Raw genomic sequence first — 19,268 nt, 5'->3', positions numbered from 1 at the left:
TTCTTTGGGACTTCTTTTGAAATAAGTAGGGTCCTAGTAGTTTTAGTTTCAATAATATGACGATGTTAAAGTTCACTTTGTTAAGGGGTCATAGGACAAGATTTTTTATAAAAAATACCATGGGTTTTTAGATAAGATTGAAAATCATTTGAAAGAAATTATCCCCCTGAGTCAGAGCGGAAGATCTTAATATTTGTTTTAAATTGATTTTTAACAAGATTATGAAAATTTCTAAAATACGAAAAAACTTTGGATTTGAGCCTAAGAAAGTAGATTCAAGTGTGTCTACTAAAATCATTTATAAATGTGACATAGTATGAATAACAGAGTTACCGGAAGCGCCTAGGTAAAAGGGGAAGCGCGCTTCCCTGAAGCACGCTTCAGAAGCACGAAACATCGCGCTTCCGAAGTGTGCGGAGAAGCGCCACTTTTAAATGGGAAGCGCGCTTCCCTTTTATGGGAAGTGTGCTTCCCTTTAATGGGAAACGCGCTTCCCATCATGCTTCCCCCACACTTCCCCAATTTTTTTCAATTTTTTTATCTTTTTTATTTTTTTTTTTCGCTTCCCCCTCCCTTCCTAGGTCGCTTCCGGTTCACTTCCTAGGTCGCTTCCGAGACGATTCTCGACTCACTCCTAAGTTGTCCCACGCTTCCCGCTTCCTAAAATTTTGAAAGTGCCTCGCTTCCCGCTCCCGCTTCTCGTATCGCTTCCCACTCCCGCTTCCCGTATCGCTTCCTGCTCCCGCTTCCTCAACTGGCAACCATGATGAATAACCACCTTTTGACAAAACGAGAGTGGGACCCCATACATCCGAATGCACTAATTCAAAACTTTCATTAGTCAAGGAGGTTCTAGATCTAAAAGGCAACATTTGCATTTTTTCAAGTATACAATTTTTACATACAAATTTTTTTTCCTTACAAAATTTTTCTAAAAAATGGAAAAAGAGATAATTTGGATATACTTAGATGTCCTAGTCTTTTATGCCAAAGATCTAAATTAATTTCTTGAATATGATTACAAAAAGAATCTTTAGGTAAACATAAGGAATCCATATAGTAAAGATCTTCTCTTCTATGGCCTAGCCCAATCAGCTTTCCTGACTGGAGATCCTGCACCCAACAAGCCTTAGATGAGAAAAATAATTTACACCCATAATAGAAAATTTGAGAAACTAAAAAAAAGTTTAAATCAAGTTTTGGAATAACCCTAACATTTGGAACAAAGAACTTTTTTAAATCATTGTCAAGATTTTCTATACTTTCAACTTTTAAAGAAGTATCATTGACAGTTGATACACATGAAAAGTATGAATTAGTGCAATCAGATACACATGACTCATTATGAGTCGTGAAAAGACGTTCCCGAATCCAAAATCCAAAAGGACTTACCCAGAGGAGAAGAAGAACAGACGGCAGCATCGGATGTAGGAGTGGCTTTTAGTATTTGTTAAATAGCCTCCGTAATTTGGGGCAATTGTCAAATCATTGAAGTTGCCTTCTTTGATTCTTGAGGTTCTTCACTTACCGTGGCCACCTTTTTGAGTTTAGGACAATCCAGTCTTATGTGTCCCGGTTCTTTACAATAGTGACAAGTAATTTTTCCTCCCTTGTATCCTCCGTTATATCCTTCCTCGTTATATCATTTTCCATTGAATTCTCTCAAAATGATGAGGTTTATAAGTTTTTCCAAAGTTGTCAGGTCTTGATACGACAAGCACCTCATCACTAGACTTGTGTATTCAAAGTCTAGTTTCGGCTTGACATATTTGAGCAAGGGCCTCACTTATAGGAGTCGAAATCCTATGAAGTAAAGATGACCTAACTTGCTCAAATTCTGATCAAAGACCATATAGGAAAGAGGAGATTTTCTCTTTCAACTTGTTTTCTTATTTCAATTGCCGAACCTTCTTATTTTGATTCTAACATAGCCAATTTATCCTAAATAGGTGATAAAAGACCATAAAAAACTCTTACACTTTTATCCTCTTGCTTGGTTGTACGTACCTTGTTTTAGAGATAAAATAGTGTAGCCATATCCTTTTGAATGAATGTACGTTTTAAGAAGATCCATGCATGCATGCCTTTTTGAACTTGATGAAGATGGTGGCAATCTTGAGCTTCATGGTATTTATGAGCCATGAGAGTATTTGAGCGTTATTAGCCTCCCAACCCTCCATTTTTTTTTTATAGTCTTGCAAAGTCTTTTCCTTTTCTTGTTCGGAAAGAGTTTTGATTTGATCTCCTTCTCTTCTCGTTAGCTTAAGTTGGGGTTCATTAGTTGTCCCACTAACAAAGCCCCAAAGTTTTTTTCCCTTGATGTGGTTTTCCATTGCAGTAGCCAACATCAAGTAGTTGTTTTCATTGACCTTGTAGAAGATGACGGAGGTGGGTTCTCTTTAACCCATGCTAACGGTGAAGTGAATGGCTTGAAGTGGAAGAGCAAAGCTTGAAGACCACCACCACAAATAAAGCACAACCAAAATGATTTTCAACACTACAAGAGCCCATGAAATGAAACAAGATGTGCACAATCACAATGCCAACAAAGGGATACACAAGTGCACAAATACAATATGGTCTCTAATGGACCGATTACAATCTCATAAAAGAGATATCTAAACCACAAACTTCAATAGAACACAATGTAAAAATAATGATCTTTGTATTCTCAACAAATATGCTTAGAAAAGCATATCTCTACATTTACAAGAGGCTCTATTTATAGATCAATACATGTAGTTCAAAAAGGAGAAAAGGGAGGCAGTCCAACAGTCAGAATTATTACCGTTGAGAGCAGTCCAACGACTAGTTGGACCACTCCCAATCAGTCAACACTGATTTACATACTAAAATAAATAGAAAAATAAAAAATAAAAAGACTGTACAATCCCTATTGGAATGTATATATTACAATATATAAAAAGACCAAAATACCCTTGATATATATATATATATATATATACACAATGTATTTTAACACTATGCTGAACTAAAGAACAAAGATGTATTTCAAACATTCTTTATTTTTTATTATATCTCACTCAATGTCTGAAACTGCATCCAATCACATGTGCATGCCAAGATACAAGATGTACAGCAGAGGAAGAATTTTCAAGCATACTGATTGAAATGAAGGGTCACTCTACTGGGCAAAGGAGCTGCAGAGTTCAGACTCATTCCAATATCAAGGTGGCCCAAATCACTAACAAAAAATGCTTACCCCTGAAGGTGTATAGATTTTGGAGGCTCCAGGTGAAATTTATATCTTTTATCAGTTACAAACTAGTTATATGGGTTGAATGACTATATTGCTGAGTTATGATACAAAAGTTTTCACCATAAATATGCTTCCTTCCTGTGGACTTGATTTCACATGGACCATTTTCCTCAATATAGAAAATTTACCTCCACTTTTCCTAATGTTGTTTAAGCAGAAGACCTATGTATGGAAACAACTTTCAAGCCTACTCAAAAGCAGATGAGTGGATATGAAAATTAACAAAAAGGAAAACATAGATAACGAGACCAAATATGTGAAAAAGCACTTCAGTTGGAAACTGCAACATCAACTTCATTCTACCCTCTGGTTCCGTCTGTTATCACCAGTCCTTGTATCTCATAGCGCATTTGACTGCATCAGCCAAATCATAGCGCATTTGACTGCATCAGCCAAATGACACAAGCCTTTTGCCACAAAAAAAATGGATTTTGGGCCTACCAAAAGAAAATCAATGAACCCTCAACTTGGAATAGGAGGGACCATGCAGACTTGGGCTAGCTTTGTGTCTGAGCTAATTGGCCTGGCCTGGCTTGGCTTTGATCCAGGCCTCATTGAGCCTTAAACATCATCCACTATGCATTCCTTCCATTTATTAAAAGCTTTAATAGAAGTCCTATATGCAGTATCATGCCAATAACAGCGTGGAGCACAAAATAAAAGAAACATGAACACAAGAATCCAGCTAGTGACGTTCATCAAGGTTTCTTTTCATGAGCCATAAAGATGAAACAGTTTAAATTTCATGATCCCCTCAGTATTCATTAAGCACAGCAAAGATGCACCATCAAGTGTTTGTGCTTGTTTGTGTGTGTGTGTGTGTGTGTGTGTGTGTGTGTGTGTTTTCATACAAGTATAAGACCATGGTTATAGAGATATATAAATGGCATGCTTTATAAAACAGAATTGACCAATATAGATTCACTCCAATATATCTTTTTTTTCTTAACAGTAACATGCCACTCACATATGACATCAATCTAGTGCTTGTTCTAGACAAAAGATTCACAAAAAGAGTATTTCTATCAAACTCTACTTATAAATAAAGACTAGGAATGATGTGTGAAAGCCTAAGAAGTGGAACATGAACTAAAGAACCTGAAAACTTGAATTATATTGATTAGAGTAACAATATGATCAGCCAAAACAAGGGAATGTTTCATCCGTTTAAGCAACCACCAATATTATTTCCTGAAAGCTATGTGATATGGACACCTAAAAATCCCAGTGTACGGATGCCAACACTGGACCTTCAGGGTACTCATGGTCATTGGTCTTAGGTGATGCCATATATACATATATTATGTAGTGTATTTTTGTACATTTCATTCATATATGTGTATGTTGGCACATTTATGTGCATGATCATATGTGCTGTCACATGCATGCACCACTATTTCCAAACAACTCCTCTGTGCACCGGCCGTACCTGTATCTACATGGTGTCAAGACACATGATCCAGATCCACAATCCATGATTCAAGTCCATCAGGATCCAATGACTAAAGAAAGAAGGTTTAAGAATGACACTCCTAATGTGAGCAAAGAAAGCAGGTCCAACAAGGAAACGTTTAATGAGAGCAAGGTCCCAAGAAGAAAACCAAGCTCGTGTAACACCTCTTGCTAATAGAGATGTAATTAAAAGAGACATCCTATGTAAACATGTTATTCAAAGTCCTCAAGAAGAGAACAGGTTGATAACCAACTTGTAATCTATTCTCTATAAATAGAGGACCTCTATCTCACGTTAAGTATAAGAGAGAGATATCGTGGACATAGGTCATTAAGACCGAATCACGTTAAAATTTGGTTCCTGCTTTTAAGTGTGTGAGTTCCTTCTTCACATCAGGATCAACGTCTTAGTTGTGTGTTCGTTGTCCACGCAACTGTCGATTAATTTATAGTATCAGAGCACAATCTTGGGCAGTCATCATAGAAAGGATCTTCCTTGTTCCAGCTGCTTGCATGATCTAGGATGGAGTCATCATCATCTGAGATAGGTTTCTCCATCTCATCATCGCTCGTTTTACCTTCTCCTAGATCTCTTCAATATTTGCTCTCGACCAAATTAACTGCAAAAAAGTATATGCTATGAGAGTCTCAATTCACTCTTCTTATATCGCATGATCTGGAAGGGTTCATAGATGGATTGTAAGAGTCCAAATTAATATACTACTCAGGATGGAATTCGAAAGTTGAATCCTGAGTATGTCTCATGGAAGAGGCGAGACCAGGGCCTTGCTAAGTTGGATTATCTCATCTCTTACCAAACCTGCGCACACACAGATGATCGGTTTAAGAACGTCATTTGACGTTTGGAAAGCCCTGAGAGAGGGATATGCTGCCCACTCTCGATCAAAGATCATGCAGTTACAAGGCCAACTGCAGACCATGCGTAAGAGTGACAAGTCCATTGAAGCCAACATCCAAAAGGTCAAGTCGATCGACCACCAACTGGCTATGGCTGCTAAGCCAGTTGGTGATGAGGATATGGTGATGCACATCCTTAGGGGTTTACTGCATGAATATGCATCTTTTCGCACATCTGTAACAACTCGTGTTGAACCCATCGCCATGAGTGAACTGCAACATCTATTGTTGTTTGAGGAGGCTCGACTTCTCGACGATGAAGAGAAGTTGAGCCCATAAGAGGCCAATTTCACTCAAAAGAATAATTATCGCAATAATAATCGCGGCAATAGAGGTGGTTTCTCTAATCGCAGTAATAGAGATAGGAGTAGAGGACGGTTTGTACAAGGACGATTTCAGCAAAATTAGTCATCAAGTCGTGGTTATCAAAATAATGCAGGCCATGGCAATCAGCAAAATTCAGATCAATCGTACGGCCAGCAATTTGTGTGCCAACTATGTGACAAAGGAGGTCACACCACCAAGTCGTGCAATTTGTTTGCACAAAATCAGGCTGAAAGCGCTCTCCTCATGTCGACTCAGCCAACTTTGATTCAGAAAACAACAACGATACATGATACCTCGACTCCGGAGTGTCACATCATGTCGCTCCATATCTGAATTTCTTGAGTCTTCACAATGAATATCGTGGCAATGACTGTGAAAATCAGAAACGATAAAGGTTTGAGCATTCTTCACACTCGAAATAGTTCTTTTACTTTGAATTCCTCTAATTTCCTGTTGAAAGATATCTTACATGTGCCTGAGATTATTAAATGGTTACTTTCTATTCAAAGATTCACACAGGACAACCATGTCACATGGGTACGGGTGCGGGTACAGGTACGGAGAGTGTGACATGGCAATTTCAAAAAATGCGAGTATGGGGTCACGGCTATATATATATATATATATATATATATATATATATATATATATATATATATATATATATATATATATATATATATATATCACATAAACATAAAATAAACTGAATATAATCTAAATATATATGATATATCTAAAATAAATATTATATACTGAAAATATAAAGTTATAAACTAAAAATCTATGTCACACGGACTCGGCTCCAAGGTCGCCGCACCCGCGTCGACACGCACCGACACGGGTGCGGACACGGGTGCGGCTCGGACTCGGTCAACCCGACCCTGGGTGTGGTCAACGCACCCAGGGTCATTTTGGTCCATTTTTTGGAAAAAAAAATTGAAATTTTTTTTTAAATTTTCTGGGCTAAAAAAACCCATCACAACTAAAAAACCTGTACACTTTCAAGTTTTAAGTACAGAATGGGCACAACTCAAGTTTTTGTGGTTTTTCCTGTACGAAGAAAGTGAATTATTACAGTGTATGAAGAAAGTGCCCAAAAGTGAATTATTCCTGTATGAAGAAAGTGTACAGAATGCCTTTACAACTCATCACCTGTCCCCTAATGGGCACAACTTTGACCGAGTCTTATATATATATATATTTTAATATATATATAGCCGAGTCCCCGTGTCCAAAATTTTTGAAATTGCGCCGCACCCGTGTCGCACCCGCACCCGCACCCGCACCCATGTGACATAGCTAAAAATATAATTATAAATTATGAATTGAATACAAACTTGCATGTACGGAAGGTAAAATGGTGTGTCCAAGTGTTGATGCGTGTCGACACGAAGACATGCGTGTCGACACGGGTATGGAGGAAAAAATAGAGTGTCTATATGACATAGAGGATGACAAAGTCAATTTTGAGTTTCACCCTTAATTTTGTTGCATCAAGGACAGCAGAACCGGATAGGAGTTACACCGAGGCATGAGTAAAAATGGGTTATATTCCATAAACTTTGATGATTGCAATAAAGAGGCCAATGTTGGTGAATGTGTCTAACTGGATCAGTGGCACAATCGCCTTGGCCATCTATCTTTTAGAATTGTTAGAACTGTTATTAATCGTTTTGGTTTGTCGCTCATAAATAGAACTCTTTTACATGTTTGTTCGGCGTGCCAAATAGGCAAATTTCATAAGTTGCCTTTTTTCATTTCTATTAATCCTATGACGCAACCTCTTGAGCTTGTTTATTCTGATGTTTAGGGACCATCCCCTGATCCGGGAAATAATGGCATGTGATATTATGTGGTTTTTGTTGATAGTTTCTCAAAATATATATGGATATATCCGATGTCTCATAAATATAATGTTCTTAAGGCTTTTCAAAAGTTCAAAAATTTAGCTGGAAATGCCACTAGCAAGAAAATATTTTTTTTTCAATCGAATGGTGGTCGAGAATTCAAAGCCTTGCGACCGTTACCTAAATAAGTGTAGCATTCAACGTCATGTCTCTTGCCCTTACACCCAAAAATAGAATGGGAGTGTTGAATGGAAGCACTGACACGATGTAGAAATTGGTTTGTCCCTTTTGACACATGCAGGTGTTCCTACACGTTTTTGTACATATGTCTTTCCTACAACGGTTTACCTTATAAATTGTCTACCTACCCCTAACCTCAGGAATAAAACCCCCCTTGAAATTTGGTTGTGCGTGTTATCCCAACCTTAGACCTTATAAATCTCATAAACTCGAGTATCAATCCAAACTTCATATTTTTTGGGTTACAGTCCTACTCACCATGGCTATATTTGTAGGACCCAATGTCCAATAAACCGTCATCTTCCACCATGTTGTCTTTGATAAAGGCAGGTTTCCTTTGCATAATACACTTGCCACCAACTCGGTTTCCCCTAAACCACCTGAAGTCCAACCTGTGGCTCTTCCATTGCCACCCCTCCTCGATCATATGCCTATTGTGCCTTTATCGTCAACTGGTCCTTCTAGTGATAGTCCTGCATCCTCGCCCACTGCGTCTCTCTCTGCAAGGTTCAGTCTCCCCGTCACTCTCTCCCTTGTCGGGAATCCTGATGGCCATTGACCCCCCACCCCCATACAGTGTCGCCACCTCCTCCCTAGCGCACCCATCTGGACGGCACTCGCAAACCATGGTTATTTTTTACTACAGCACATTCTCTATCCATTGTTCTTCTTGTTGAACTATTGTCTGGCCTTGAACCTACAACTTATAAACAAGTTTCCTGTGATCGTATGTGGCAGTGTGTCATGCATATTGAATATCATATTCTTCATAACAACACATGGGCACTTGTACCTCAACATCCCCATTAGAATGTTGTTGGTTACAAGTGGGTTACAAAATCAAATGGCGTGTTGATGGATCCCTTGATCGTTATAAGGCACATCTCATTGCAAAAAGGTTTTCATCAAGAAGAGGGACTAGACTTCTTTGAGACTTTTTGTCTGGTTGTCAAGCCACACACTATTCGCATGGTTCTTGTTATTGTCATCAGCAATCATTGGCATGTCCGACAACTCGATGTCAATAATGCATTTCTAAATTGTGATCTTCAGGGATTGGTTTTTATGGCACAACCACTCAAGTTTCAGGATCCACAATGTCCACATTATGTTGTTAAGTTGCACAAGGCTTTCTATGGCCTATGTTAGGCTCCAAGTGCTTGGTTCCATAAGCTCAGTCAGGCTCTCGTTGAACATGGGTTTCATAGCTCTCGCACTGATCCTTCACTATTTATCCTCATTCGTGGCAGTCTTCGCTTATATGTCTTAGTGTATGTAGATGATATTTTTGTCACATGAAGCTCTCATATTGCAGTTAGTTCATTTATCAGTTATTTGGGTCACAAGTTTGGGCTTAAGGATCTCGAAGATTTATATTACTTCTTGGGCATTCAAGTCATTCGCTCTTCTCGCGGACTGCATCTCTCTCATTAGAAATACATTTTTGAACTTCTTCTATGGACCAACATGCTTGATGTCAAACCCATGTCTACCTCGATGGCAACCTCCACTCGTCTTTCTACCTTTTCTAGGACACCTTTGGACAACCCGTATGTGTACCGAAGTGTGGTCGGTGCTCTCCAATATGTCACCCTTACTCGCCCGAATTTGTCCTTTCTAGTCAACCGCATTTGTCAATTCATAAATTCTCTCACCACTGACCATTGGGTTGTCATCAAGTGTATTTTTTGGTATCTTAAGTACATTCAACATGGGCTGCACTTCTCTCCGATCAGTTCCTACCAGCTCTCTATTTATGTTGATGTTGACTGGGTCGGTCACTCAATGATCATAAATCTACCTCAATGTATGTGGCATACCTTGGGCACAATCTTATTTCTTGGAGCTCCAAGAAACTGTCTGTTGTCTCCCACTCCAATACCAAGGCTGAATACAGGTCTATTGCTAATGTAGTTGTTGAATGCATGTGGCTTCAATATCTTCTCTGTGAACTCGGTTATCAGGTCGCAGCGTCTCCTGTCATATAGTGTGATAATGTTTCACTACGTACCTTGTTGCACACCCCACTTTCGCAGTCGCAGCAAGCATATTGAACTCAACGTTCACTTTGTGCGGGACAAGGTTGTTTCCCATGCTCTTGTTGTTGAACATGTTTCCACCAACAACCAGCTTGCATATATTTTCACCAAGCCTCTTGTTGTTCCGCGATTCACCTATTTACGGTCCAAGCTCAACGTCATCCCAGGCCCATTGCACTTGCGGGGGATGTCAAGACACATGATCCAGATCCACAGTCTGTGATCCAAGTGCATCTGGATCCAATGACTAAAGAAAACAAGTTTAATGACACTCCTAATGTGAGCAAAGAAAGCAGGTCCAACAAGGAAACATTCAATGAGAGCAAGTCCCAAGAAGGAAACTAAGCTCGTGTAACACCTCTTGCTAATAGAGATGTAATCAAAAGAGACTCCCTATGTAAACCTATTATTCAAGGTCCTCAAGAAGGAAACAAGTTGATAACCAACTTGTAATCTATTCTCTATAAATAGAGGACCTTTATCTCACGTTAAGTGTAAGAGAGATAGAGGTATCGTAGACATAACCGAACCACGTTAAAATTCGGTTTCTGCTTTTGAGTGTGCATGAGTTCCTTCTTCATGTGAGGATCGACATCTTAGTCGTGTGTTTGTTGTCCACACAATTGTTGATTTCTTTACATGGTACTTCAAACCAGTGTCACTAATATCGATAATATTTGGAAAATATCATGATAATATTGAAAAATTCATGTAAGCCCATAATATCGGCAAAATATCAACAAATATGAAATATCGTGATTTTGTCACAATATTTTTCCGATATTTTTGGAAAAAAATCTTATCTCTATATATTTTAAGCTAATTTTTGTATTTCTTTTGTTTCTTTTGTATTTTAAAAAAATTTCAAACTTATTTCCTTATACTTTTGCCAGAAAAAATGACACAAAACCTATTATTTTCTTACCTTTCTTATTATTTTTTATTTTTCTAATTTTTAAAACTCCCAAGGTTTTCCCAAGAAAAACTAGTTTTTGAAAATCTCTCAGAGAAAAACCTTAGCCGAGAAATTACCATGAACAATATAGGTAACTATGCTTAGAACACATACTATATCAGTGTGACATAGGTCGTAAGTCTGAAAAAATTTGTTCTTTATCCACAATGACAAACTACCACAGAAAATAAAAGAGTAAAACAACTAAACTAAAATAGAAATCTTACCTGGGATGTTTTATCCTCCCTAACAATATGCAGAGAAGGCCTTGAATCATCACGTTGCTCTTGTAAAAGAACTGATGCAGGGAAATGGCAAAGTGTTGATGTAGTTGACATGGCGCCTACAATGAGAGGTGTGCATTCATGAAGCAACATTACTGTGCAACAAAGATGGAAATGCATGAAGGATGTTAACAGTAACTTCTCAATAGTTTTCTGGAAACAAAAAGGGGGCATCATTTGAAACAGAAATATTTATTGCAGTGAAAATTATCAACCCAATGTGATATTAGTGTAGGCACATACACTATGGTGGACAACAAAACGTTTGTTTTTCGCTCCAGCTTTACAACCTTAAAGATATAATTGTTTTAGGGGGATTTCAAGAGTCTCGTTGGAGTTTGGGCACACCATGTGGGTAGAAGATGAACAAACCACAGCAAGAAACATTTCATTAGCTTGACAATTACCCACATGACAAAATTCAGTTCTTCCCCTAGCGACCAACATTCCCAAAGTAGATAGAGTTTCACCAAAACGCCCAAGCAAAACTAAATCCAACAACCTGAAACCAAAACCCACTTGCACAACAAATATCACGAAAATTTATCGCCTATCAATGCATGGAAATCCTAAACACATCCTTCCTACCAAACCCAAAATTCCTTCCACACCCTTTATCTCAAACTGCTACCATAGAGAAACCCTCTTAACCAGGGCTAAGCAATTGCAAAAAGTAAAAAATTGAGACAGGGTACAGCAAAATCAAATGTATTTCCATCTCCTAGTCCTACTAGTTCACATGAAACACTTAATAAAATACAACCCAACTTCTATTCTATTGGTTTCGCATCTCCTGCTGAGCGACCCAACATTATGGTGTCTCAAATACAAGAAAAAGCTATCGGAATCCAATCCACAACTACAGAAACTAGACTACAAGTAAAAATACAAGATACCCACTTCAGTTCCACATTCAAACTTCACTCAGAACACCAAAACACTACAACAGAGGCACTCAAATTCATCTTTTCTTGGTTTCTTTCCTTCTTAAGAATTCCCGCAGTGCTTGGGAGCCCAAACCATGCAAATTATGATTAGAGAAAGGATAAGAAAAGGACCCACCTGAAGCAGGACAAGGAAGAGAAGGTGGGTGGGCTTTGAGATGGGCTCTCGAAGGAAGGAAAGGGTGGGAGCAGAGTCGACTGGTGGACTCCATTCTGCCGGGCTCGCTGCTTCAGTCTCTCCCTACACCACCATGCTGCTCTGATTTGTTTTCTTTTCTTTTTCGGGTATTTCTCTATTTTTGCATTCACCGTCAATCGGTCCACCACGAGCACACACAAAATAAACGGATATCGCTTGTGCAAAATATCTAAGGCGAGCACCAACGTCTTACTCACCTTGTGTTGAGCTCCGCTTGTCTGGCAGGAGCAGCTAGTGCACGTCACCTTGTGTTGGGACGCTTGCCTTTAAAAAAAAATATCTACGGCAAGCGTTTAGGCTAGGCGTGTCAATTGGTCGGATTTAACCAAGACCCGACCCGTACCAAACCTCATAGGTTCAGGATTTAGTCATAAAGAAGAAGGCTAGAATCCGGGTCCAATATGAAGTTGGGTATGGTTTGTGAAATTTCATATCTGACACAGGTTTGACCTGAATTCTGATTAGGATATGTGACTTTTCAATATAAAAAAAGAAATATATATATATATATATTGCTTGGTATAGATCGGATCTTATTCATGTGATTCTTATAAGATCTAGATATGGTTTTCCTTATGGCAGATCTAATCGAACTCAGGTCTAGACTCTGTACTCGCACTCAATTTTGTCATTATCGGTATCAGCCCTGAATCGTTTAGCCACCGATTCTGTAATACTTATAAAATTTTCGATAATTATTTAAATAAATAAAGATAATTTATTATCTAAAATATGGGTTTTATTTATTTAAATATGCTTATGAATTATAATTTATGTAGTACATTGATTGAAAATAAAATTTCAGGTGAATTGAAATTTTATAGAAAGCTAAAATGAAATTGGAATTTAACCTCGGAGTTAAAATCATGTAAATTAAAATTTAACTAGAATTCAAATTTTAATTGGGTTTGAAATTAATTTTGCTTAAAGTTGAATTTAGTATGTGGGTTTGGATCCAAATTAGGTTTGAAAATTTATTGGATTTGGATTTAGTATGAAATCCAACGCTTAATATGGATCAAAGATCTATTTTAGAAATATTAGATTTTTTATAATTAAATAAATAAAATTAATTAAGCAAACTACCAAGGAGGGTGGGACACCCCCTAAGTGGGCCCACGCCCTCTTGGTTGGACCTTACTTTCCAAAAATCAAAGAAAGAAAGAAAATGGAAGAAGAAGAAAAAATATATACAAAAAAGACAAATTTTAAAATAGCTTGTTTGAAGTTTTTGTGAAAGAGAAAGAGGCAGTGAGGGGGCATCGACCAACCCTCCTTTCCTAGCCTTTTAGGCTGCAAAGGCAAACCCAAGAACTTGCCTTAGCAAGTCCCAAACTCTATTAAAAAGTTCGGGAGCCAAGGGGGTGAAACACACTATCTCGCTCTCTTTATTTCTATTTCATTTTCTTTCTCTCTTCTCTCTTCTCTCTTCTTCTCCAATCTTGAAGGAGGTTTCAGTAATCATTAGAGTTGCAATTGATTGATTCTTAGAGTGGAGGAGACGTCTAATTTATTGGATTTCACACTTGAGGTAGGTACCTCTATAGGCTCAAAAGTGGATTTTGGGTACGTAAAAAATGCAAAATCAAGATCAATGGTGATCGATGATGGATCAGTCATAGATCTTGTATTAGAGTGGTTTTAAATATCTAAACTTGAAATACATCATGCTGATATGTTTCAAAAATATCGATTTCTTTGAAAACAAGATCTAATTTGGGGTTTTACCAAAAAACAGTTTTTGGAAAAAACATGTAGTATTGTAGATTAGATGCAAATCGGTTTTGATCATGCATGTTTATTGATTTATATGCATGATTAGATGAATAATGATTTTGAAATTGATGTGTATGATGATTTAATAGATCTATAATAAAATTAGTTTTATTAAATACCATGATACATTATGAAGCGAGTGTTTTTTAAAACATGTGCTTTAGATCTTGGTAAAAACATGATTTTGGTTGTGTTAATGCATGAATCGATTTCTATTCTATGTTACAACATCATGATTGTTTGATCATGTGTGTACCATATTTATAAATCCATGATTATATGTTTTTACATTTGTGTTTTCATGTATATTGTTAAATTCAAAAAAATAGTTATATGTTGTTTGTATTTTCCTAACTGAACAATGTCGGTAGGAAAATCATAATGCTTAAACTAATTAGATTCTAACAAAAAATTTTTACGTGAATCAGTAGACATGTACACAAAGTCTCAGTAAATAAGGTTTGGCTAGAAAGTCTATCATTTGAGGGTTATTATTTCTGTAACACAAACCAGGAAATCTGGCCTCTTTACAGAAAGGAGTTTGTTAGATGTTACCACACAAAAAAATCATTAAATCTGTTTTATGGATTTTTCAGTTGTTTCTTGGATATGTCTTGTAAAACAATCTATGAAATCCATGGGAAAAAAAATTATAACTCTTGCTAGTAATTACCAGAACTTCATCCAAGTTGATAAAGATATGTTACTTGTAGAAAATCGGGAATCATGTAATTCCCTGATAGAAGTTTGGTCCAGAATAAATTTAAAAATATTGGTAGAGAGTTTCGCAGCAAGAATAAATTTTATTGAAAGGTAACAGGAAAGGCCATTATCAAAAAATTTGAGAAAATTATAAGCCATTGGATAGGGTGCTGAATCACTACTTCTTCATGGAGTAGAATTTTGCACCTCTATCTATTAATAGAAAAAACTAGTTTCAGTCTGAGAATTACTACAGTAAAATTATAAAAGGTTTTACGAATTTGTAAATTGAAAATGTTAGGAGACACTTGTAGGTGTTCCTCATAAGTTTTGCTTGTCAGTCTGAGCTTTGTGTGAATCGTGAGAGAGTCTGTTATAGGAGGATAATTTTTGCTATATATTATTCCTGAATAATGAATTATGAACCTATGTCATTTAATGTATAACATGCTTCCATGTACATGGTCGATTTGTGGATCAGTGTACACAGAATTTGATGAAATTGATGTATGATAGCATGATAATGGTTTATGCATGATAGTTATGATGAATGCCATGTTTATTGATATGATGCTTCATAATGAGATGAACGATGTGTGATGATGAATTTCATAAAGGATGCATAATTGGTTTATGTTATGGGCATCATGCATTATGTTGAATGGTGTATTTATGGGTCATGAGAAACCCTACATGCATATAGCTCATAAGTGAGCCTGGGTTTGGTGGAACCATTGCAGTGTTTGTATGCACTATATTATGAATGTGTCATATATGCTCATACTAACTCTAAACCTTAATGGATGTGTGGCTCAAGGATACTCCTGAGGGGAGTATGTTACTATGAGTTAGGACTTAAGGGTATCTCAGAGTGAGGATAGGTTTTCGAGAGCTTGGTGTTGAATGAGTTAAGGTTTATCTTATGTTGGTTATGAGAGTGTCCTGAGTGAAGGCTCAAGCTGGAGAGCCCTTGGTGCTTAGGCACTTGAGTTGACTGTTGAGTTTAATTAAAAAACATTAAGTAACTCGTTCAAACCAATGTCTACCTTAAAGAGAGTAGGCGATATATAAGACTGAGGAAAGAAATGATTAATTTAGAGAGCGAGGTATCTTCCCAGTTACCCTACCCATCCTCAATGTAGGGAACCAAGACTACCTGATAAGGCCTAGGTTGGTAGATTCACATCTCTGTAAAGTAAAAATCAATTCCCTAGACCACTGAAGTGTCTCTCGACGGTTGGTCAATTCGGTGGGCAATTGCATATCTTTATGAGCCCATGAGGTTAATAAAATATATGGCATAGCGAACCCCCATCGGATTGGTTAGATCAAAGTTGAGTCCCTAAGAGTGTACCCTTACAAGGTGAGAAAAAAGAAACAATATATTAAGATGAGGTTCATATGAGTCACATGATTCACATATTTTATATTGAGATATATGAAATGATTGTATGCAATAGTGCATGATCTTGATTACTGACAAGTTTGAATGCAAGTATTGTGCTAAAGAGTAAGTTAATGTTGTTTATTTACCTGTATGCTCAAGTGTGTAAGTAATCTTGATCGATGATATATACTTAACTGATATGTGTATTGCATGCTTTGTGTATTTAGAATTTATTTTTTTGTTTATGTAGTTGAGTGTTACCTACTAGAGCACGGTTTAACCCCTTTACTTTTACCATTTTTTAGGCAATAAGTAAGTTGGTGATGCGGTATGCTTGTGGTACTGTCAAGACGGACATCATCACTCTTCCTGAATATTTGGCTTATATTTTAGTTCTTGGGCATTTTAGACATTTTAATAATGTATTAAAACTCTGATTTTATTATGATTGAATGTTAAATTAATGAATGGTTTGTTTAGGACTCTATTTTAATCATGTGTGTTGTGGTTTTATTGTAGCTCGCTTAAGTTTATTCGGGTTTGCAAATGACTTGGATAGCTAGTTTAAACAAAAATCTCTGAAATTTCTCGATATAAATCTAGGGCGTTACAACTTTGGTATCAGAGCCAAGCAAGTTTAAGCGAAGAGTATGATGATTCTCGGACACCTAGTAATCCGGCATCATTGCTAGTATGTTTCAGTTGTAGTTGTTTACCTTGAGCATGTTAATATTTGAAACTATAGTTTATGCAAAAACTTAGACACATGCTAGAAACATAATATGGAAGTTTGGTCGGAAACTCTTGTTTGCTTCAATTTTTATTTTTATTTTTATTTTTATTTTAAATAGATGGCTTGGCAAGGGCGCTACAACGATATTATGAACACCCTTAACCACCTCGCTGGGGCGAAAGGACAATAAGCCAAAGCAATGCAAGCCATAGGAGCCAACCTACAACAAGTTACTCAGAATAGGCCTGCCACAAGGAGCGGTATGTCCTGCAAGAAGTTTATGGAGATGGCACCACCAGCCTTCGCAAGGAAGGCAGATTTTGAGGATGCAAAAAATTGGGTTCGAGAGATCGAACACATTTTTTAGGTCTTGGAGGTTTCCGAGAATTGGAAGGTCAATTATAGGATGTACCGACTAACAAGTCAAACAGAGAAGTGGTAGAGTACCACCCATACTGTGAGGTTATGTGATGGGCCAGTGAATTGGGACCAGTTTCTGAAAGTGTTTAATGCAACATATTTTTCAAAGCACGCTTGCGATAAGAAGATGCAAGAGTTCTTTGACCTATAGCAGATAGGGACCCTGGCAGAGTATATTACCAGCTATCACTGCTTTGAGCGGTATTGCTCCAACCTGTATATGATGGAGCATGAATGGGCTATGAAATTTGTCTATGGGTTGAAGACGACTTTGCACATAAAGGTATAAATGTGTGGACCAGGGACATTGGATGAGGCCATCGAGGTGGCTACCCTGTTGGAGGATGACTAGACCAAGAGTTAGAGAACTTCATGGAAGAAGCTAAGACATCAGCAGTCTGGAGGTCAGAAGAACGGCAACAAGAAGAGATCAGGCGAGAAGAAATTCATGCCACCAAGTAAGAGGCACCAACATCATAAGTATACTTGATGCCCGAAGTGTTAATAGGCCCATAAAGAGAAGATGTGTCCACAAGACACGAGAGTGTGCTTGCAGTGCGGCAAGATAGGTCACTTCATCAGGGAGTGCCCTTAGAGGAAGAGTAATAGAGAAAGTCATACAGCTAGAGGACAACCTCAACAACAACAATGTTAGCCTCAAGGACAGAAAAAGATGACAAGTCATATATATGTCACTATTGCGGCCAATCTTGAGCAAGATGTGGATGTGATCGAAGGTACTATCCCTATCTCAGGCTACAGTGCTAGAATTTTATTTGATACTGAAGCAACTCATTCTTTTATTGTTAAATATTTTGCTAGTATGTTGCACTTGCCTTCTGTCACTTTGGGTTATCTATTAGAAATTGTTATACCCCCGAGCGATAGGACGGTCACTTGAAGTTATTTGCCAAATATAAAAATAATGATTTTATGACAAAACTTGCCAGTCAACCTGATTATTTTAGGAATGATCGAGTATGACATAATCTTGGGTATGGATTGGTTATACGAGCACTACGCTTTTATGACATGTTGTGAGAGGTGGATTCGTTTTGTTTACCCAAATCAGCATGTCATTGAGTATCGGGCAGGTAAATCCTTAGAGAAGGCGAAATTGATCTTAGCTCTGAAGGCTCAGAGGAAGGTGGAGAATAGATGTGAGGCCTTTATGGCAAGTGTAAACACCCCAATTTTTTCACCTTCACTCATAAACCCTTTCCTCTTGCCACTAAGGCCCGCTCTCTAAATCCTTCAGGAAACCAGTTGGTCAACATCTGAGCCAAGGCTATTCAGAGCCCAAATTTTGCCCCAAATTCAAACATTTCAAAATTCAATCTCCATTTTGGCTCAATTTCAATCATTAATTTTTTGCATTCGAACAAAAATGTTCAATTCATTGTCTCTGCCAGGGGTCCGGGACTTCAAATTCCCCATCCAGGGTTTGCCTTTTGCACATCATTTCATGGCATTTCATATCATTTCATGACATTTCATCGCATTACATTGCATTGCATGTCATTCTCGAGATCCAGCACTCTGGTTTTTCAAAATCTCCAATCCAGATTCGAGTTTTAAAACCCTCTTTCAAAATCAATTTCAAAAACTTGGGTTTTAAATCAACATTTTCTATTTGGTTAACTCAAGAGCTTTGCATTTTTCATTTCAGAAACATTTTCTTCAGAAAAATAATCTGGATTCATTTTGAACTCAATTTTTAATTTGATTCTAATTCTCGGATGAGACCCATCTAGGTGGTGCC

General features: G+C 37.5%; 1 protein-coding gene across 2 annotated transcripts in view; it reads right to left on the bottom strand.

Moving 5' to 3' along the window:
• LOC149845133 (RNA polymerase sigma factor sigF, chloroplastic-like) overlaps nt 1–12,634 on the bottom strand; it is a 30,763-nt gene extending 18,129 nt beyond the window's left edge. Inside the window, exons 1-2 of one of the 2 annotated variants that reach the window (XM_089997482.1) lie at nt 12,408–12,634; nt 11,289–11,404 (exon numbers count right to left, since the gene is read on the bottom strand). In XM_089997482.1, the coding sequence (XP_089853608.1) occupies nt 11,289–11,404; nt 12,408–12,501 (210 nt within the window). In that variant the 5' untranslated portion in view covers nt 12,502–12,634. Of the gene's footprint in view, nt 1–11,288; nt 11,441–12,407 lie in introns of both variants that reach the window. The other variant, XM_089997481.1, reaches the window with a different exon arrangement.
• Between the last annotated feature and the right edge of the window lie 6,634 nt (nt 12,635–19,268).

Source organism: Nuphar pumila, chromosome 2 (genome assembly GCF_984573655.1).
Source record: "Nuphar pumila chromosome 2, dmNupPumi1.hap1.1, whole genome shotgun sequence".
NCBI lineage: Eukaryota > Viridiplantae > Streptophyta > Magnoliopsida > Nymphaeales > Nymphaeaceae > Nuphar > Nuphar pumila.
The sequence above is the reverse complement of the archived record's forward strand: the minus strand, read 5'-3'. Positions and strand labels throughout refer to the sequence as shown.